Genomic DNA, 21,685 nt, shown 5'->3' with positions numbered 1-21,685 from the left:
TATCCTTTATTCTGTTTAATTTGTTGATTTGTTTCAACTGATCGACAAATTTAAAAATATATAAAGTTTCTGTACATAAATCAGCAAGAATGGAGGATCTATTGTTTCATCATAACAGTGTTTTGTTTTGTAGTTTTTTTTCTAATCACTCCTTTGTCTCCTTTAGCTGAAGGAGGTTTTCAGGCGGGAACTGGAGAAAGCAGAGATGGAGATCAAGAAAACCTCCGCCATCATAGCCGAGTACAAACAGGTAACAGGACGACCATAAAATGTTACTGCAACTGTGGAGAAGGTTTGCAGATTCATGAGGCATTTTTTGGGTTTATTTGCATAAGGATTTGTTTAATTTATACTTGTGTTTATAACTTGTGTAACTCCTCTTCATCTTCCTCATCCTCGCCTCGTTTCAGATCTGCTCCCAGCTGAGCACCAGGCTGGAAAAACAGCAGGCGGCGACTAAAGAGGAGCTCGACATCGTCAGGGTGAGATTCTACACGGCTAACGCACAGATGAAGCTACCAGACGTTTACATTTCAGATTTAAAAAAACACAAATGGGCTGAGTGGGACTGCGAGGATTTTTGTGAACCATCACAGCAACAAGGAGCTTGAATACAGAAATAATCCCACGCAAACGTTTAGTCCTCATCAAACAGGTGCTGGGAGGCAGCAGACTTTTAAAATTTGATTCTTAACACTTTAATGTGTTGCAACAGTGGATCACACTGATACACTGCAAAAACACAAAAACCTGCCAAGTATTTTCAGTTTAGTTTCTAGTTTTCTCAGTACATTGAAAATAAGACAAATCTAATTAACAAGTTACTGTTTAGTTAAATAAATGAGCTTGTTTTCAGTAAATGATTCCTTAATATTGCTTTAAAAAGTACTTGTTCACTTATAACATGGGGAAATGTTTTGTTATTAATTAAATAATTGGTCAGTGTAACTTGTGTATATTAATCAATATTTGGGAATTATTTACTCAAGATAATCTCCTACATCAGCCTATCACGATAGCTTATATTTCTGGACGATAAATTGTTTAATATTGATTAATATTGTTTTTTTGAGACCATTTTAATGACATAAGAACATATAGTCAGACATTAATAAATTTAACACTGCAACTGGTAGAGATTTTAAATAGTCAAAACACAAACAAAACAAAAGAAACGGTAATTAAATGAATTATGAAGTCATTGTGAACAAAATGTTCCTTCAAAAAATGGCTGGTTGGGACCAAAACATGAAAGTGAAGAGTTTTGTCTTCCAGTTTTTGGTGGAAAGAGAGAAAAGAGAAAAACAATAAATCATGCAAATGGAAATTATGGAGCTTGTTTCAATCTGTCATGCAATTGGTTGATTTGTTGTTTATTGCAGCAGGTCTACTCCTATGTCTTGCTAAAAAGTTACCTGTAAGTTAATTTATTCTTATTCTAGTGTACTGAGGCATTTCCACCAGAAATACTTGGTAAGATTTGGTGCTTTTGTTTTGTGGTTATTTGCAGTAGAAACTAGATGAAAAAATACTTGGTAAGGTTTGGTGTTTTTGCCGTCTTTAAGGAGATGCTACACAGAAAATATTCAGAAGATGATAAGATAATAAAACTGTCTATATTGATGTTTCCTGATTTTGTACAATTGCAAGTTGAAGCTGTTTTTCTCTGCATCTTGCATCTGATCTCCCTGCTTTGCAGAACTTCTTCACCTGTCTTACATCAGCGCCATAAGCAGATGTGTTGTTGTTTGTGCAGAATAAAGTGATGAGCTGCGAACACTGCAGAGACCTGTTCAGCCCCGTGGGCTCCCTGCAGGCGTCGTCCCCCGGCGGCGACGGGACGTCCAGCGAGCCTCTGGACGAGGAGAAGGACGGGCTGAAGGAGCAGCTCAGGCAGCTGGAGCTGGAGCTGGCTCAGACCAAGCTGCAGCTGGTGGAGGCAAAGTGCCGAATCCAGGTGAGCAGAACCCGACTTGCTTAAAATAATCGTTGCCGGCGGCTCCACAGGCAGAAAAGAAATCTATTTTAAGAAAAGGGATGTACAGTAACTCTCTCCTGCAGTGCATCGTTGTTCCTCACTGGGAAAAATTAAATGGGAACAAAAAAAACTTTTTGAGGTTTATTTGCCCACAATTACAATAAAAATCCAAATTTTTCTTACACAAGCTAATGCAGTAAATCTGTGGAGGCTGATTCTTACATGTGAAGCTGGATAAGATCAGCTGAAGACCACATGTAAAAATGTTTTATAGGTTTATGTTTGAATAAAATGAATATTGTTCTTTTATTCAATAACTACTGACATGTCTGTGAAATCCCAGGCAAACATTTAGTATTTTTTGCATAAAATGCAAATTTTTATTTGTTTGCAAATTTAATAAAAAACTACATTTGCATCCATAATGAAACACTAGGAAGCCCGGTCAGGGTTCTGGTTCTGTTCTCTGCCTCTGTTTACTCTGTTCCCCTCTGTGTCCTGCAGGAGCTGGAGCATCAGCGGGGCGTCCTGATGACGGAAATCCAAGCTGCTAAGAACTCGTGGTTCAGCAAGACGCTGGGCTCTCTGAAGAGCTCGGCCTCCTCGTCCTCCAGCTCCGTGTCCCAGACTCCGTCCTCTCCGAAGGATGGGCCCGCCTAGCCGGACCTCCATCACTTGGCCCCCCCCTACATTCCCCTGCAGGATGCACACTAGCGATGCGAACAAAGGCTGAAGAAAGTAGTGAAGGAGAAAATGCAGTATTCCTTTTTTTTCAGTGGGTTGGAAAAAGATGAGCTTCCTTAAATTGTGGACGATGAAGAGGAGGAAAAGACGTTCTCTGCTCTACAGCTACTCAGTCTGGTGAAGATGAAGTCTGAGATTAGTTTAAAGTTAATTTGTCACAAGCATCTTACAGGTCAATTAGCACCATCTTGTGGACAGTTGTTGCTATTACAGAGAAATAAAGGTCAGGATTTTTCTAGTAGCCAAAACTTAAACCACAAAATAGGAAATGATTTTAAATCCATCACAATAGTTTCATACATCTACTATTAAAAACAGAAACACTCAGCACTCTAAAGAAAGGAATACTGCCTACTGTAGTAAATTAAAATATCACACAAGTTGCAATTCTTTATAGTAATATAACGTAAACAATGTTGTCTTATAAATATGTATAACTAATTGTTGACTTTTTTTATTTTAAATAATCTTGTACAGTTCCTTAAAAGAAAAAAGACACAGAAAAGCTCTTATATTTCTTTTCTACTGTTTGGAAGTTGAATCTCATCTCTGTAGATGTTGATGTAAGCACAGTGTGTGACGGATCGGCTCGGGTCCAAACGCCGAGGAGCCAAAAGGTGACGACCTGCAGAGAGTTTCTGCTCACCCCGAACCGTGTCCAGCATGTTTTCTGCTCACAGAGCATTTATCTTTTGTTTTGCAGCTTTTAATTATTCAATTTGACTATTTGTTCATAATTAGCACTTAATATTTTAAGTTTAAAGCACCAAGTGGCCAAATTTCCTTCAAACAGGTATATAACAGCATCTGTTAGCCTTAAAAGTTAGCCGTCTGGAGGCCTGTAGGCGTTGACCCTTATGGGTCTCTTAAAGCGTTGCAAAAAATTTAATCTAAAAGTACATTGTGATCAAATCACTTTTATTTAAAACAGAAACACAGCAATTCTTCCTGCTGTTGTTAAAATAATCTACAGTTGTTCCATAGAATGTTATGTTATTTTGATAAATATGGAATAAATTCTTGCTAAATTTTTTGAAAACTCTCTTTTTTGCTATTTTGTTGATATTAGCTGATTGATTAGTTGGGCTGTTTGCAGTTGTAGCCAATCTGCAGTCAGCTGCTTGCCAATTAAACTCTCAAAACAGCAATACTTCTGTAGGAGTGATAGGTGGCGCTCTTCTTTTTCACTTCAGGACTGTTCAAAATAGACAAACGAAACAAGGTGTTTTGTCTCGTTTCGTTGGATAGATCAGATTTCTAGAAACGATGCAGAATTTCTAAGAAGTTTTTAGAATCACAAATTCAAATAATGATCTAAGAAAATTTCAAAACCTTTAAGCTGATACCTAACTATTGTAATCCACAGTAGAAAAAGCAAAACTTTCCTTGTAACATCTTTATTTAAGCTAAAATTATCTCCATAAAGCCAGAAACTCCAAGCAGCCGACCACCCTGATTATCATTCATCTGCTACTTTGCATAATTTATCCCCAGGTAAACAGATTTTATCTCATGATATTAATAAGCAACATGCGATTGCAGTATTGCTGCCATTGCCAAATCGACTGGTATGATCATGCCAACATCCCGTTTATTCTTGAATTTTTACACTTATTTTAATTCATCTGGTTAAAGCACAAAAGCAGAAAACATTTCATATTCAGGTACATGTTGAGGATGATTTTCTTGCCAAAAATGTAAATTTCGATGCACTTTAGCTTCATGTCAGAGAAGCTGCTCGGCTTTATTCCTCTCTCTGGTTGACACTGAAGTCGGCCTTTGGACTCGGACCAATCCCACGTGTTTGTTATGTGTGTGTTTGCTGTAACTCAAACGTTTGAAGTCGTTTCTTCATCTTCACGTTGCTGCCTTTTCTGTTGATGACTGAAGCAGCTGGCTGGAGAGACGAAAAGCCATCCGAGTATCTGAGAGCATCAGCTGTGCCATAAGAGCCTCTCCACGGTCTTCCTCTGCTCCACGGACTGTCTGCACCACCCTGAACGTTACTTTGTACCAGACAGATTACGTCCTAATCCCAGGATTCACGTCACTTCTCCATGACATTCCTGTTCTTGCCGATCTGGGAGTGGAAGCGGTTGAACCGGGTGGAGAGAGCTCCCGGTCTGTTATGTGCACTAACCAAACGTGGATATTTTAAACACTATTTTAAGATGTTTGTTTTTAATCTCATGACTGTTGCTGAGAAGAGATCGGCCCGTTTCTAATCTAATTCAGTTAATTTCAGAGTCCTGGAAGCAGATGAGTCAGATTAGAGGCGGCCGTCGTGTAGTTTACAGTTTGTTGTTGAGATCTCAGTCTTGTTACAGACGGCTCCTCAGCTGGTCTGACTTCACTGTTTCCCTGTACAGAATCTATTTCAGCTGCATTAATAAACTTCAGTTTGTTCATGAAGTCTATCTTTTTATTGAAACAAAACACTTTGAACATAAAGCAAAGCGTTAAACCAGGCGTCGTGTTGACGAAACATTTTCCGTCAGTGGCTGCGTTTCTATTGACCATAAAATTGCACAAAGTATGAAAGTTAATTTGCCAATTTTGGGGGGGGGGAAGACATTTTTTCAATAAAAAAGATTTTGCAACTCCAATGGAAATATTTTTTTCACATAAGTCACATGATCAGAAGCCAGATGTTACTACTGCCGAAAATGACAAAGATGACAGGAAGTAGTAGGATGATGGTTGGTTTTTGTTTTTGTTTCCACCAGACCTCTCACAGAATAGCACAGATTATAGCAGTGCAGTTTTTTTAAATGGTAAAAAAACAACAAATTTGAGATAAAATAAGGTGACAGGGAAAAATGCTTAAAACTATCGATTTTACTACAGTATCTCTCAATAAACATCAATAATGTTCAATAAACATCAATAATGCCAGACATGTTTTCAACATTTTTATTAATGTTTTCATTTTTTTTCCCAACTTGTATAAATAAACACTTGCATGCAACAACTCAAATCTGTCTCAGATTCTTTTTTTAACTCAGAAAAGTATAAAGTAAGTAAACTGTAAACAACTCTTGGGTGGACAACAAAAAAATACAAAGAAAAAAAATTGCGTTTTTATTTTCAACATTCCAGGGGATCCAGGAAAGTCAAATATCAGCAAATCTTTGCACATGGAAGCTATAATATCACACACATATACATACAAATACATACAAAGTGAACAACTTCCTGATTTCCTATCTTTTTTGTTGAACTAAGAGTTTCAGATTATGATTACAACCAAACCTGCAGAATAAACTTTTAAAACATCATGCCCCAATTTAAAGATGTCCAAGAAACAAAATTATCAGACTGGAGATGTAAAGTCATTTCTAGGTGGGATTGTGGTGAAACTTCCCAAGACCAAAACTCACAAAAAGAAACACTTGCAGTTGTTTCAGCCAATCTGCATAAAGTAAATATATTCTGCTGCACTGAATATGTAAAACTCTACAGTTGTTCTGGATCAATGCATAAATACTGACACACCTGGACATGTGGATAAGCCTGAGCTGTCAGGTTTTAATACGCATCTCTGTATTTGGCGCTGCACACTTGGTAGCCGAGGTCATCAAAGTAGTTGTCAGCAAACCGGAGCATCTGGATGACGGTGCTGAGCAGCAGGATATCGCAGCTCAAGTCCAGCTCCAGCTCCCCGCTGTAGTTCTTGACTGGAACAACGCAGGACAGCGGCACGCCCACCCTGACGCTGACCTCCTGCATCTGGACCACACAGCGGTTCAGAACAGTTTGACCAAGCTTAGCATGAACACTGAGAGTAATTTAATTAAAAGAATCCTCACCAAGTCCTTGATGTATCCACTCTTATAGATGTTTCTCAGATCTTCTTTCACCAAAGGACAAGTTTCATCTACCTTAGTGAGCAGAACCAGCTGAGGAATCCCTGCAAACATTTTCAACATGCTGTAAACAACCTGAGCTTAAACCTTTTTCAAATTCATCAGTAAAAATGATTCAGTGACATGTTCTACTGACCCAGCAGGTTAACCTTTCTGCGGATAGCTTCCATCTTCTCCTCCAGCTTTGGGGGCATAATGGAGACCTTGCTGGCATCAATAACATAAACCACACAGTGGATCTTGTCTTTGACAGCCGGAGACTTTTGATAGCCGGGAGACTCAGGATGAAGAGGAGCAGCGGGGTTGAACTGTCGACGTAAACGAAGAATAGAATATCTTACATTTACTTAATGTAACAGACAAGTTATGCTTCACAAACTGTTATCAAACTTCCAACCTGGTAACAATCCAGCATATGACCCTTAAGGATGCTGCTGATGTCCTCCACATCAAGCCCCGCCCCTTTGCTGTCCTCCAGGCCCATGGTGTCACACAGGATGATTGGCAGAGGTTTGCCTTCTCGTCCAGCATTCACAGAGTAGGTCCGAAACTAGAAAACATTTTAAAAATATACTATTGTAGAGATTTTTTTCCCCTGAGACACAATAAACTATGTAGCTGAGAAGCAGAGTCAGACCTGAGTGGTGAGGCTGGTGGAAGAGCTTCCAGCGATGGCCTGGCTGGTGACATGGCCTCTGAACACAGAGTTGATGGAGTTGAAGAAGCTGGACTTTCCAGCACCAACCTGCCCGATGAGCAAAACACGTATCTGGGACATAAAACTGATTATGGGTTTGTAGGTTTTGATGCTCTCCATCAGCTCAGCCCTCTTTCTGCAGAGAAACATCAAATTACCAAGAAACTACCAACAGTAAACCTGCTGAATAATCATTTTAAGCAAAATGATAAAAACTTCCATGTATATTCTGTTAGTAATGCTATTTGATCTCTAAACTTCTGTAACAAAAATCTGTCTTCACAGAGTAACCGGGTTTAAAACTATGTCAAATTAAACACATGTGGTCTCCATTTACTAATTCATTGATTTCTGAAGGCAGGTAATTGTACCAAGCTTGGTTAACTTTGGCTTCAGATTACAATTCAAATTCAGAAATACTTTATTGATCCCTAAGGGAAATTAAATGTAGTTTATTTAATTAAAGAGTAAGTGCATATTGTGATTGCTGTGAGATTATATCTTGTCTTTTATTACTAAATGGGATTGTAGGAGACTGTGTGTGTCTAAAATGCGCTAATTTCAGATTTTTTATCAATTGAATCTTCCTCGGTCAGAAGGAATAGGCTCCACCGGTGCAGCTTAGAAGGTTTATTGATGGAATAATACCAGATATATGAGAAATGATGGTACAGATGATGAGGTGGAAATTTGTATGTATATGTGTGTGTGTGGTTATCTGAAACAGAAGAAACAATAAAGGGGCATATTAATAGCCATGCAAGCAAAACGGCTCCATATAGATACAGGATGAAAATGGCCTGCCGTAACACGGAAATCCAATAGAAGGCACCATAACACCACACATGAATTATTGGTAAAATCCAATAAACATACAAATGACAAAAACCGACAGAAAATATGAATTAACAGCATATTTTCTCATATGCTACTACAATGGTGATATATATCTGGCAAAGAATAGCATAGAACTTGAGTTATTACAAGTAATAGCTTGCATTATCAGTAGCCAGAGAAAACACGAGGCCAATTTCCCTTCGTGAGCTAATAACTCATAAACCCAAATATCGGGCAGAAAAATGTATACTTACATAATGAAAACACACACAGGTCTCATACACACGGGATTAAAGAAGGATTGATGATATCTATGGATGGATTTGTATGCCCCCGAGCCACACAGAAGCACAGAAAATAACTTGCTCATCTAGGTGAAATTTGAACTACAAAAAAACTGAACAGATGCGTCATGGGTAATGTAGTGCTAAATGAACTTTTAACAACCGCCCCTGTATTTGCAAACAAATACACTCATACAAAAGTCCACTAATTAGAAGAAGGATCCAAATCTTCAGGCACTTCAGGAAGCTCCACCAGTTTGGTTACCGGGCAAACGTAGATGCTGTCCTTGACCTTCACCTCAGCAGCTCGAACGACGCCATCCGTCCCAGGAAAAACCTTGGTGATGGTCCCGACAGGCCACAGTCCTCGGGGAAGGTTGGAATCAACAATCATCACAATTTGTCCCACAGCAGTACTATCAGTAGATTTCCTCCATTTCTGCCGTAACTGAAGTCCTGGGAGGTAGTCTTGGATGAAGCGTTTCCAAAATGGTCACTGACGACCTGACTGTGTTGCCATCTCCTCTTGGACAGGGCATCATGAGGACCATACACTGCTTGTGGTAGTCCTGCTTGTGGTTCAAGTCAGCCACGTCAGAGGAGGCATAACCGAGAGATTTAGAGTTAAGGATGCCTTTAAGCTGTTAGAAGCACCTACTCTGCCACAACTTGGTCTTTCAGGAGAACTTGTAAAGCTGATTGGACTGATCTGATTTCCCTCTCCCAGGCTCCCCCAAAGTGAGGAGCATGCTGCGGGTTGAAATTAAAGTTGATGGTCTGTTTGGCTAACTTTTGCTGCAACACTGGGGCCATGTTTTCAAAGGCGCTCTACAGTTTTTATGGCCTCCCCTGAAATTGGTGCCTCTGTCAGACCACAGCTCGTATGGCTTCCCCCGGCGAGCAATAAACCTGCGTAATGACATCAGGAAAGAGTCGGTGTCGAGGCTAGGGAGGAGATCCAAGTGAACACATCGAGTGGTCAGACATTTGTAGATGATCCCCCACCGTTTCTCTCTTCGATGTCCAATCTTAACTAGGTACGGTCCAAAACAGTCTACGCCTGTAGATCAGAATGGGGGTTTGTAGAGTCTCAAATGAGCTGAGGGAAGGTCAGCCCTCTTTGGTGTGAAAGGTGAGGCGCGCCATCTCCTACAGTCTATGCACTGGTACTGGTGTTTCTTAATGGCCTGTCGACCTCTGAGGATCCAATAGGTGCTTTGGCTAGTTGGGCTCCTGTCAACGTAGCACATAGCTCCAGTCAGGGAATCGACACCTGTTTGCGGGGTGCAACCCTTGAGCGTGCCATGATGAGAGGTGGCGATGTGTGCCTGTTGCTCTGGGACTCTCAGATAGGCAACAGCTCCATAGGATTTCTCAGAAGCATCACAGAAGATGTGAACCTCGTTTGTAGTACCACTGATGCTGTGAGGACTGTAGCAGCGAGGGATGATGATGTGCTGGAGATTAGACAGTTCTTCTTCCCATTCGAGCCAGCACTACAGCAGACTTCCTTCTATGGGCTTCCATCCTCTCTCTGTATTCCACAAGGCCTGCAAAATGAGCTTTGCTCTTGTGGTATAAGGACAGATATAACCCAATGGGTCATACTGACTGACTACCACTGTATAAATATTGCGCAGCGTGACAGTCGTGTAAGACACTGAGCGATGCTTGTACCCCAGGACATCGGTTGGGCAGTGCCAGCTGAGATCCAATGTTGACTCCTGTGGATCAAGGCTTTTGAAGTTCAACCACAGTTCACAGCTTTCTGACCTGGCCGTGCTAGACAGATGGGCAACCACTTCAGGTAGGTTGCTGGCCCACTGTCTTATCTCAAATCCGCCTTGGAGGAGTAGCTCTCTCATCCTATCGATGAGCAACTTGGCCTCCTGTGGGTCAGAAAGGGACTGCAGGCAGTTGTCCACATAAAAGGCTATATGGACGGATTCATAGATGTCCTCATGAGTGTCTTGGTGCTCCTTCACATGTCTCTGAAGGGCAAATGTAGCACAACAGGAGCTACACGTTGTTCCAAAGGCCAAGACTCTCCACTCACATACATCTGGGAGCCTCTCTGTTTCACAATCTCTCCACAGGAACCGTAGCAGAGGACAGTCTTCAGGGAGCAGGCAGATCTGGTGAAACATGGCTTTTATGTCTCCGCTCACTGCCACAGGATACTGACGGAAGCAGAAGAGTGCACACAGTAGTGTAGGCCCCAGTGGAAGGCCTGCCAGGAGGTAGTTATTGAAGACGGTGCCCTGGAACTCAAAAGAGCAATTAAAGACCACCCGAGCCGTGTTGTTATGATGTACCACATAGTAACAAAGACATAGACATAGTCTCCCTTTATCTGGATCACATCCTGACGGATGGTGCACAGAGATAGACTTTCCTCCTCTGCTGATAAGCCTAATAACTTAACTGCAGCTGGAAGTATGATGGTTTTCTCTGAGCCATCATCAAGGAGAGCATACGTGTCTAGAGATTTCCTCTGATGGTGTAACTGGATGGGCACAACCTTCAGCATTACACGGCCAGAGTGACTGGCAGGATCCAGAAATACTCTGCTGGTACTCACTGTTAGGATGTTACGGTCCCGCCTTCTAGCCTCAACCAGGTCACAAAGAACTAAGTGCTGTTCTCCACAGGTGGTGCACGGCTTCTTCAGAGTGCACTGTTCCGGGGTGTGTTTACGGCCGCAGAATCAGCATTTTTATTAATCCTTAAGCCAAGTGGCGACAGCTGTGAGGTCTAGCTTCTTAAAGTTTACAAAGTCACTGAGGTAGTGTTCTTTTCCTTCACCGTATGGGCAATATGGCTTAAACTTCTGTTTCTTCTTGGAAGGGGAAGGATTAACAGCTTGCGCCATGGTGTCTGTCTTTGGCTGTATTTGAGCAGGATTGGAGCCATAATATATAGATGCAGACTTACTCTGGCACTCTGAAGTTGCTTCTCTCTGATCGTGGTCTGTCTGATGACTGTGGCTCTGATGACTGTGGCTGAGTGGCTTGCCTGGATAGCTGAAGAACTTGGGACTTGCGCTCGAGCCATTCAGAGAGGTCATACATGTTGTATGTGCGGCTGCTGCCAGTGCGTATATTGCCATGTGTGATAGAGTACTCGATGAAACTGTCTCTGTAGCTTGGAGGGAGTTTGGTGAGTAATCTGTCTACATGTAAATAAAGCGCCTGGCGACTTGTAGAGCACATGGATGCTCTAAATGATCCAGCAGGATGTTATATTTATATTCCTCTGTTAGGTGTGCATGAGGCCCTAGTAGGCTGTCCAATCCTTTCTTCAACAGTGCAAATTCACTCTCCCGGCCTGATTTTTGGTCTAGCTACTTCTCAGTAATATCTTTTGTTCTGAAAGTAATTTGCAACCTTGTCCATTTGTTGCCATATTTGGTATAGTCAGCCCTACTTTAGTGCTAAGTTCTGCTCAAATGGAAATTGTTGCTTTTACATCTTTATTGGATAGACTGTTACACTAGAAGTCTGATAAATATTGCTCAATATCCCTCTGGGTTAAAGACATTATGTTTTTTATGAAGCTTGAGAAAATCAAATACACCTTTTGAGAGTCTACACAAAAGTTTTACCAAAAATGGCAATGTTTTCTTTCCTATTTTCCAAACTTGGAAGTTTTGCCCAATTGAAGGTGGCTGTCACTGAAATTTGTTTTGGTTATAAATATCCATCCATTTTCTTTACACGCTTGTCCCTCAGTGGGATCGGGAGGGTTGCTGGTGCCCATCTCCAGCTAACGTTCTGGGCGAGAGGCGGGGTCACCCTGGACAGGTCGCCAGTCTGTCACAGGGCAACACAGAGACACACAGGACAAACAACCATGCACACACACACTCACACCTAGGGGCAATTWGGAGAGGACAATTAACCTGACAGTCATGTTTTTGGACTGTGGGAGGAAACCGGAGTACCCGGAGAAAACCCACTACATTTTACATAAACATCCTAAAGAAGAAACCATATCCAATCTCTTTTTTTATAGTTGTATGTCTTTTTGTTTTTGTTTTTTAGTTAAAACGTTGAATTAGAAACAAAATGGTGATTCTTTAAAAATAACAGATTTTCTTTAGTTGGTATTTATCAAAAAATTATGTTGTATTTTTCAAAAGATATGCCAACATGTGCAGCTCTAAACCAACTTTTCTAAAGCCAACAACGGCTCCAGAGGTGGTCTCTGTTTACTAATTAATGGATTTCTCAAGACCGAGGTTTGCACTGAAAACTCATTATGGGTATCAGAGTAAGTGTGGGAAGGGGGCTTAATGGATGGGCTTAACACATGCATGTCTAACTTTTTATTTTATTTTATTTAAAAATAAATTACACTTTCAATAATCTATGTTTATAAAATTATAAGTTAACAAAATGTCAAAAAAGTTGAAAGGAAGTTAATATTTTACACTTACCCAGATTCCCAGACGACAGTCCTCCATGGTTTGTCAAGTTCAGTGGATTCTGGTAAAAGATTTAATTTCATTTTAATTTCCTACGTTTTTGCCTTGTAAACATTAATTATCCAACAGAGTGTGTAAATATTATATAAATTCAAGTTTTAAGTTCAGTTAAAGAGCATATTTAACTTATCTAAAATATAAACTGAACATATAAAGTTTGAGAATTTCTGTTTTTAAATTTTTGACCGTGACATACGTTTTTCACTAAGTACTCACCCTCCACCTGGTAAACTTCGCATTCAGTCAGCTTCAGGTCATTTCCATGCATTTCTGCAGCATTGAAGTTGTAATAATTTCCTGGAGCGCTGTATGTCACTGGTTGGTTTCCGTGGATAAGAATCATTACATTTCCAAAATTAGGACCAGAGTTACCTTGCATCAAGAGTGCATTTGGAGCATTAGTACAGGGGTATTTCTGGAGTTTTCCACCAGTAAAACTAAAAACAAAAGCCTGGTTATCATTGACGTATTGACCAGACTGACTGAATGGTTGGCTGGCGTAGCCTCCAAACACATAACCAGAGGCATTATAGCCCACAGACACAGTGGGTGCCTGGTAGTCACATCTCTGGTGGAAGGCAGCACCAGTAAAGCCGTGGATGGAGGCCTTGTAGAGCAGCTTCAGTTTGACATTTCCCAGCTGAGAGCAGATGGTTCTCTGCTGGTTCCTGGAGAGCAGTGGGTTCAGAGTGGTCATCTGAGCTGATCTCAACTTTTAGAATAAACTCAAGTTTGAATCTGCAACATAAACACACAAATTACATCGAAACAAAATTAATAAAATATGTTTCACTGTGTCATAAATGTATATTTGAGTACCACATTTGGGACTGAATACAAAAAATCCCAACCATTTTCTTTATTTTCTGACTTACTGAGATACATACGTATGTTCTTAAAATAATCGCACCATATTACGTCCCAAATGCGGATTAATGTTTTACTTTCTATGGTTTAATGACAGAACTTTGTTTTGTTTTACTGGCTGCCTAACAGAAACACCACACATAAAAATAACAAGAATTTAATACAAATATATTAGCATCTACTACAGTATATATCTCCTAATTTTGCTTCATGTTTGATGCTGAAGCTCTAGATTGAATGTATGGGTTAAGCGAAATTGAATAAATCCCACAAGAAGACAATAATGTGATAGTGGAGAACGAACATATTTAAACATAATAAAGTCAGTTATAGTTTAAGACATACCGACTTTATATCCTTAGCTGCTGAGCTTCTGAGATTAGGGGGGAATTCAGGTCTTTGGTTAAAGACAGGTCAAACAAAAGCTGAGTGCCTTTCTGTCCGCAGGAGAAATGAACCTTAAAACTTCAGACTTCCTGTACTGCCCCCGTAGAGGCCATTACAGGAATTACCTAAACTCATTTAACCTATGCATTTCACAACATGATGGGTTTATTGACTATGGGCAGATTTTTTTGCTACCCTACATATACATTAAGTGATAGGGAATTGATACTTTTTACCATTTATTTACTGATATATCTGCTGCTTTTTTACTTCTGCAGGATGTGATTTCCTGTTTAAGATGTTTCCAGGCAATGTGCAGACGCTTTGGCAGCTGTCTGCAGAAACATGCAACATCCTGTGTAAACCTAAGCTGTCATATTCCTGTACTTGCCTGTGCAGTTGAATTATCACTATGACGACATGCCTATGGTTATAAGTGAATAAATATTGAAAGTCTGCAAGCCCCCATTGGAGTAAGCTTGTCTGACGCAGCTATGTCCGACACGTCTCTCCCCTTTTGCAAAAGACCAATTTTTGTGTCCTTTGTGATTCTTTCAGAGTTTATTTGAAGAATAAACCCAACAACCTAACATTAAGTGAAAAAGTCTTTAGAAAATCTCTCAATTATCTGTAACAACTGCACCAATGAGTCATCGCATTCAGATTCACATTCAGGGCCCGGTACCCCATACTCCCGGAGAACCCCCCACAGGCCCCCCGAGGGACACGGTCGAACBCCTTCTCCAAGTCCACAAAACACATGTAGACTGGTTGGGCGAACTCCCATGCACCCTTCGGGACCCTGCTGAGGGTGTAGAGCTGGTCCAGTGTTCCACGACCAGGACGAAAACCACACTGCTCTTCCTGAATCCGAGGTTCGACTATCCGAGAGACCCTCCTCTCCAGGACCCCTGAATAGACCTTACCAGGGTGGCTTAAGAGCAGTGTTTTTCAACCACTGTTCCGCGGCACACTAGTGTGCCGTGAGTGATCGTCAGGTGTGCCGTGGAAATTATTCAATTTCACTACGGTACCGTATTTTCCGGACTAAAAGCTGCTACTTTTTTCCTTAACTTTGAACCATGCGGATTGTAGCCCGCTGTGGCTTTTCTGTGGATTTTTCTTCAACCACCAGGGGGCTCTCTAGCAGGAAGTGAATTATTAGAAGTCAAAATTGTAAATCAAAGAAGAACGGCTAATTTTCATTTAGAACAAGCACATGCTAGCAGCAGGCAAGACGGAGAAATGTTTTCAAACTCATATCATGCAGCTTTTAAGTTGAGGGTTGTCGATCTGGCTCTACAGGAGGGAAATAGAGCCGCTGCAATTAAGCTCGGTGTGAACGAAACCATGGTTCGGCTTTGGAGACGAAGTGCTGCGTCCAGCAGATTTATTAGGACGAGGCATTCTGCTGGGTCCTAATGGAAAACCGAGAGCAGCTTCCAGTTTTTATTTTATTTTTTTAATTGAGGGTGCTAGTATGGTGCGCTCTATAGTCCGAAAAATACGGTAATTGGTTTTAAAAGATTTTTTGAAAATGAATTGTCTGCAAATAATGCCATCTTCGAGTGTCTGCTGTAGTAGTAGCAGCGGCGTAATCATGTAATGTTCTTACCACTAGATGGCAGTAGGTACAGAGCATTTTACATTAAAACGAGAATTAGTGATGCACGAATGTTACAGGAAGCGGTGAGAGCACTGAATCTAGAAAGACTGACGACAGTGATGGAAAAGACAGTGAAGCTCAGCAGTAGTTGGGTTGGAAAGAACATGAGTCCATTTCCCACAACATGTCTGTGTGAAGTGAGCTTCTCAAGCCTGGCTACTATAAAAACTAAAAGCAGAAACTGAGAGCTGTTGAGGAAGAGCTTTGTCTTTCTTCCATTTCTGCCAGGAAATCAGATCTGTTTTCATCCAAACATGCACAGGTTTCACTCTAGGAGGGTAAAATATACAGATATTGACATTTTGTACATGCAACTCTTCATATTGTAACAGTGAATATGAAGTGAAATGTTTCCCAAATATTATTGCTTCTTTCAGAATAAGAATTATTTTCTGTATTCCGGCTAWAAGAAYKSTTGTGGATTAGTTTSTAAAACACTTTGAAGTTTTCTACAACTTCTTTAAATTTAACACCACAGTGTTGTGGCACTGTTCAGGTGTATTTTTGAAGTGGACATGTTAAGTGCAATTTGAAATAAGAAATGTAAAATGTGATAATACATTTTTGTGTTTATTTGATTCCTATTCAAGAGACTTTGATAAGAATGACTATATATAGGCGGCTACAGAGTATCTTTATTTCCATTTTTAGTTSGTGGTGTGCCTCGGGATTTTTTCAATTAAAACAGTGTACCTTGACTCAAAAATGGTTGAAAAACACTGGCTTAAGAGTGTGACCCCCCCTGTAATTGGAGCACAYCCTCCGGTCCCCCTTTTTAAACAGGGGGACCACCCAAGCCCCCGGTGTTTTGCGGGCCCCGAAACATGCTTTGTATTTTTTTTTTGCCTGTGCTGTCGAATTGTTACTATGATAATTCATAGTGACAATTCACTATCACAATGATAGTGAATTATCAGTGATATGATAATTGTGTGACCATTCCAGCACAAGATTGCCACATCCGGCTCGTCCATCTGTGGGATCGGCTAAGACCAGAGACACACACAGCTGATGAGACTATTGGTCTGCACAAAAGACGCATCACACCTTAGAGTCTAAGAGGTCCCTAAACGTTTTCCTGTGAGGGACACATAACTTTTCCCTTCTCTGGTGGGGGGCCGGAGACGGTTTGTAACAGAAAAAGTGCGACGTTTGCAAGAGTGCCTAAATGTAAAGATGTATTGTTTTCCAGAAAGCACAATCAAATAACCCTCTCTGGGTTCTTCACAGAAAAAATCCAGGAAATAACACTAGCTAGCGATAAGTTTTGTTTTCCTGGCTGCCTGACTGAAACACCACATATAAAAAAAACAGTTTAATAATAAGGAGCTGGAGAATAAATTCCCAACAGACATTACGACAGACATTAGGATAAACACTAGAAAATTCCAGAAGAAATTTAAATAGGGCCTGTTGAAGTGTGCCATTAATTTGTATGAAGCACTCTTGCTACAGCTAACATTGCTGGACTTGCCCTCGATAACTATCAGGAGCACAGTACTATATAATACCGACATCCTTGAAATGGTCCAACATAGTGCAATGACAGAAACTTTTGCCAGAGCCATCATCATAGTACTATGACTGACCCATTCCACCGCTAAAGTACATCCGCTAAGCCACATGTACAATGGATTTCAGTCCGGGACTGACAACTATAGGCTTCGCATATGTGGTTCTCACTCACGGTCACTCACGGTCCAAACTAAAAAACATAAAGACAGTCGGTGGTTCTTTATTTTTTAAAAAAATTTCAGCCTTCATACTACGTATTTTAATTTACACTAAAAATTCAGAGAAATACTAATTTTATTTAAGCAAAATATGAATAGTCACAGGAAAAATGTATTCCTCCCACAATGCGTTGTGAGACCTATCTTCGCCTGTTTGTGAGACTACTCTCTGCCTCTGGCTGGGCTCCGTTGCCATGGTAATTAATTATGTGCACCTGGCTGGCTGGCTGTCTACTGGAGACAGTTTCTATACTTGGGAGACACCCAGCGTCAGTCTGAAGGACTCTGACAAAATACCATAAGCCCTATCAAAATTTTGAAAACATTTTATGTGAGCAGGCATGTGTATCTATGTCATGACCAACTTTGAGAACAATAGGGCAATATATATGCCCATGAGGGCGAATTAAAAAGAGGAGTCAGAAATCCACAGTCCTGTGTGTGTTTCAGAGAGAAAGATTTCTATCTCTGTCAGACACTGAGCCTAATTTTTTTGTGCTTTTATTCTCAATTTATATAGTAATTTCAACTCATAATCCCACTAAAAGTAATAGGTCCAATTTCGGGATCAAGCTGAACGTTTTGATACCATTTTTGTGGGGGGCATGGAGCCGCATTAACGATGACGGAATAATATTTATTATTATTATTATTATTATTATTATTATTATTATTAATAATAATAGTAATAATAATATAGAGACCGCTTGTTGGGTGTAGAACAGTAGGTTCCTGCCATGCATTGCATAGCAGATCCTAATTACGTCTTAATGTCTATTCATGTTTGATACTCAAGTTTTGGATTGAATTTATGGGTTAAGCGTAATTTAATAAATCCCACAAGAAGACAGTAAATGTGACAGTGAAGCACGGATACATTTATACATATTTAAGCTCGGTCATAGTTTAACACTTACCTCCTTTAAATTCTGCAGATATCTGGTTGAAGGCGGCAGGTCAGCCAAAGGATGAGTGTCTCGCTGTTCGGAGCAGAAATGAAACTTAAAAGCTCATACTTCCTGTAGTGCTCCCCTAGAGGCCATAAAAGGAATTACCTAAAGTCGTTTCATTGCATCAGTGGTTCCCAAACTTTTCTCCCCCGGCTGGGGAAGTTTGGATTGAAAAGGAGAGCGTTGAGTTTAAAACCTCAACCTCTTTGGTTGAGGTTTTCAAGAACGATTTCTCTAATCCCAAAGAACAAACTTCCCCGGCTGGGGAAGTCTCTTATAGGTTCAGTCTTCTAATGCCGCTTTCGTCAAAAAAATTTCCCCGGCTGGGGAAGTTTGTTGACAAAATACAAACTTCAAAATGACAAAATCCAAACAATCCAAACTTCCCCAGCTGGGGAAGTTTAGATTGAAAAGGAGAGCGTTGAGTTTAAAACCTCAACCTCCGTGCTGATGATAGTGATATTAGAAGACCGGACCCTTCAAGAGAAATCGTCCTAGGGAACAATTTCTAAAAAGTTTGCGGTGACAAGGAGACCGTTTAGTCTAAAAGCTCAATCTCTACTCTGACAAAAGCGGCATTAGACCGGACCCATCAAGAGTGATCTGTCCTAGGGAACGATTTGACCGATCTTCCAAAAGAGCTAACTTTCCCGGCTAGGGACGTTTGCTATGGAAAGAAGAGACCTGACTATCAAACCTTAACTTGTGTGCTGCAGAAAAGGGCAAAAGAAGAGAATATCGACAATGTTCGATCTCCCAAATAATCTGAATTCTCCGCCTGCTGAGCTTGCGATCAAAGGAGTTGATATCAGCAAACTTGACGCTAGAAATTCTTGTCCGTCATCTTGACTGACAGCATCTGTCGCGCTCCCCCTGATTTTTAGTATGGCAGACATCTTAGTCAGCATGTTTTTTTCCTGGGTTTTGGCATTGGATATTTGATTACCTCAGGAATGAGGAACAGTTTTGACAAACTATTTTCTGTTAGCAATTTAGAAAAAAGTTGCTCTCAGGACGAGTGTACTTTCTCTCGGCATGATCTTTTCGATGCGTTTCGTTTTGATGCTTCCCCGGCTGGGGAAGTTTTCTGTGAAAAGGCGACAGCTGAGCCTGAATACTCAACTTCTCCTTTGATGAAAACAGCATTAGAAGACAGGCCCCCTGAAGAGAACACTGTCCAGGTAATGATTTTTCCAATCTTCAACAGGAACAAACATAGATACAGTGATATGGATATGGATGAATATGTTAATGGACAGTGAAAAACTTGCGTAAAGTGTAATGGAGTTGTAATTACAACTGTCCATCCATTTCATCCATCCATTTTCTTCCTCTTGGATCGGGTCGCGGAGGTAGCAGCTTAAGAAGGGAGGTCCAGACTTTCCTCTCCCCAGCCACTTGTTCCATGACCTCTGGGGGAATCCCAAGGCGTTCCCAGGCCAGCCGAGAGACATAGTCCCTGCGACGTATCTTGGGTCTTCCCTGACCAGATGCCAGAACCACCTCAACTGGCTCCTCTTGACGTGAAGGAGCAGCGGCTCTACTCCGAGTCCCTCCCGGATGACCGAGCTTCTCATCCTATCTATAAGGGAGAGCCCAGACACCATGCGGAGAAAACCCGTTTTGGCTCTTGGGACGTGGAATGTCCCAAGAGCCAAATAATTAATAATTATTTATTAATTAATTCAAATATATAATTCAATTAATTGATAATCAAATTATTTAATAATAATAAATATTATTGTAATATTTATTATAATATTTATAGTATTTATATTATAAATAATACATATTATTAATAATTAATAATATATAGCATTTATATATTATATATAAATAATTGAATATTTATATATAATAAACACATATTTATATATAATAAACACACTAATTGTGTTTTTTCATCATAAAAAACACAATCAGTGTTTTCATAATTAAAAAAGCACTGATTGTTTTTTTAATCATAATAGCAATAGTAATATTATGATTAAAAACAATAGCAATATTATATAAAGTTATATAACAAAGTTATATAATAACTTTGTTATAATTTAATAACATAACAATATTAAATCATAGTATAGTTATTATAATTTAATAACTATGTTATTAAATTACATAAAGTAAATTAAATATTACCCTACCCTAACCTTATTTAATATTATCATTAATATTGTTTTTTTAATAATAATAATAATAATAATAATAATAATAATAATATCCACACAAAAAAATCTGAATATCCAGTCTATTACAGTCTTATGTTTTTATGGCTTGACTTTTATTTTTGTGATTATTAATAAGTGATCAATGTGGTATATTAGCTATTGCAGCTATTAGCTAATTAAACACCTGCTGTACTGATGATCTGCCAGAGTTGGTTAAGTTAAGCCTTTTATTTTCTAACTGAATTTAAACAGAATTCCACACCACATCTACATCTTAAGGTTGTCAAAGTCAAGCTATCATAACTGAACTACTTCTCTCTCCCTCCATATTTTTTTCTTAATTACCTTTTTCCTGACCTGTTAATCTAGTGATAGTGTAGCAAAGCACTGCATCCCTTTGTCTTTTATCAGGCATACATTTAACATTTTGTGCGTTATATATATATATATATTGTTACGGCATCAGTGGGCCCTGCCCTCTTTTTCCTTGCAGGGTTCTGCAGTCAGGCCCTGCAGGTGTTGGGTGTTCCTCTGATTGGCGTCCTGCAGCTTTAAAGCTGCTAGGCGTACAGCAGAGAGGAGGCTTTTCCCTTCCCTCTCCTCAGATTCCCACTTTGTTTGGTTTGTATCTTTTGGTTGAGTTTTGTTAGGTTTTGCATTTGCTCATTTCTGGTTATTTATAGGTTTTGCTYTAATCTATTTTGGTTTCTTATTTCAGGCATTTCTTTTTTTCAGGGTTATTTCTTTCATATAACTTAATAAATTCTACTTTCATTTACACATTAAATCCTTGTGTGGTCTCCATTAATGTTGCCCCATCAAACGAGCCTGGTGGACGTAACATTGTGGGGGCTCGTCCCTTCATGGTTAACATTGTGGGAGCTAATTATGCTTGATTGGCCTCATTGGTRAGTTCAGGTTGCAGTTACATGCCCCTGACTTTGGTTTTCCTGTACTGCAGGTTATTTGGCTAGTTTAAGGAATTTTACCTTACTAGATTTTGGACATTTTTGATGTTTCAT

The 21,685-nt window shown here is 40.0% G+C and overlaps 2 protein-coding genes across 3 annotated transcripts in view; one reads left to right on the top strand and one right to left on the bottom strand.

Annotated features, from left to right (window-relative positions):
* The window catches only part of rabgap1l (RAB GTPase activating protein 1-like), a 113,161-nt gene extending 108,027 nt beyond the window's left edge, over positions 1-5,134 (top strand). For both annotated transcript variants that reach the window (XM_008406579.2, XM_008406580.2), the window contains 4 exons: positions 167-250; positions 411-482; positions 1,757-1,957; positions 2,483-5,134. In XM_008406579.2, coding sequence (XP_008404801.1) covers positions 167-250; positions 411-482; positions 1,757-1,957; positions 2,483-2,638 — 513 coding nt within the window. In that variant the 3' untranslated portion in view covers positions 2,639-5,134. The remainder of the gene's footprint in view (positions 1-166; positions 251-410; positions 483-1,756; positions 1,958-2,482) is intronic.
* A 237-nt stretch (positions 5,135-5,371) lies between these two features.
* On the bottom strand, positions 5,372-18,536 carry LOC103463313 (interferon-induced protein 44-like). The gene is made up of 8 exons (XM_008406582.2): positions 18,463-18,536; positions 13,109-13,630; positions 12,845-12,893; positions 7,226-7,421; positions 6,986-7,138; positions 6,725-6,896; positions 6,532-6,632; positions 5,372-6,451 (listed from the first exon to the last, which is right to left on the bottom strand). Exons 2-8 carry the CDS (start codon positions 13,587-13,589, stop codon positions 6,251-6,253), a joined length of 1,353 nt encoding a protein of 450 aa, XP_008404804.1. The 5' UTR covers positions 13,590-13,630; positions 18,463-18,536; the 3' UTR covers positions 5,372-6,250.
* Between the last annotated feature and the right edge of the window lie 3,149 nt (positions 18,537-21,685).

The sequence above is a fragment of the Poecilia reticulata genome, linkage group LG4 (assembly GCF_000633615.1).
Source record: "Poecilia reticulata strain Guanapo linkage group LG4, Guppy_female_1.0+MT, whole genome shotgun sequence".
Lineage (NCBI taxonomy): Eukaryota > Metazoa > Chordata > Actinopteri > Cyprinodontiformes > Poeciliidae > Poecilia > Poecilia reticulata.
This window is presented reverse-complemented; position numbering and strand designations above follow the sequence as displayed.

Coding starts and splice junctions, on each gene's coding strand:
- LOC103463313 (XM_008406582.2), bottom strand. CDS start 13,589: ATGACCACTCTGAACCCACTGCTCTCCAGGAACCAGCAGAGAACCATC. Junction 6,897..6,985: donor ATATGCTGGATTGTTACCAG/GTTGGAAGTTTG, acceptor TTACGTCGACAG/TTCAACCCCGCTGCTCCTCT. Junction 6,633..6,724: donor CAGAAAGGTTAACCTGCTGG/GTCAGTAGAACA, acceptor AAATGTTTGCAG/GGATTCCTCAGCTGGTTCTG.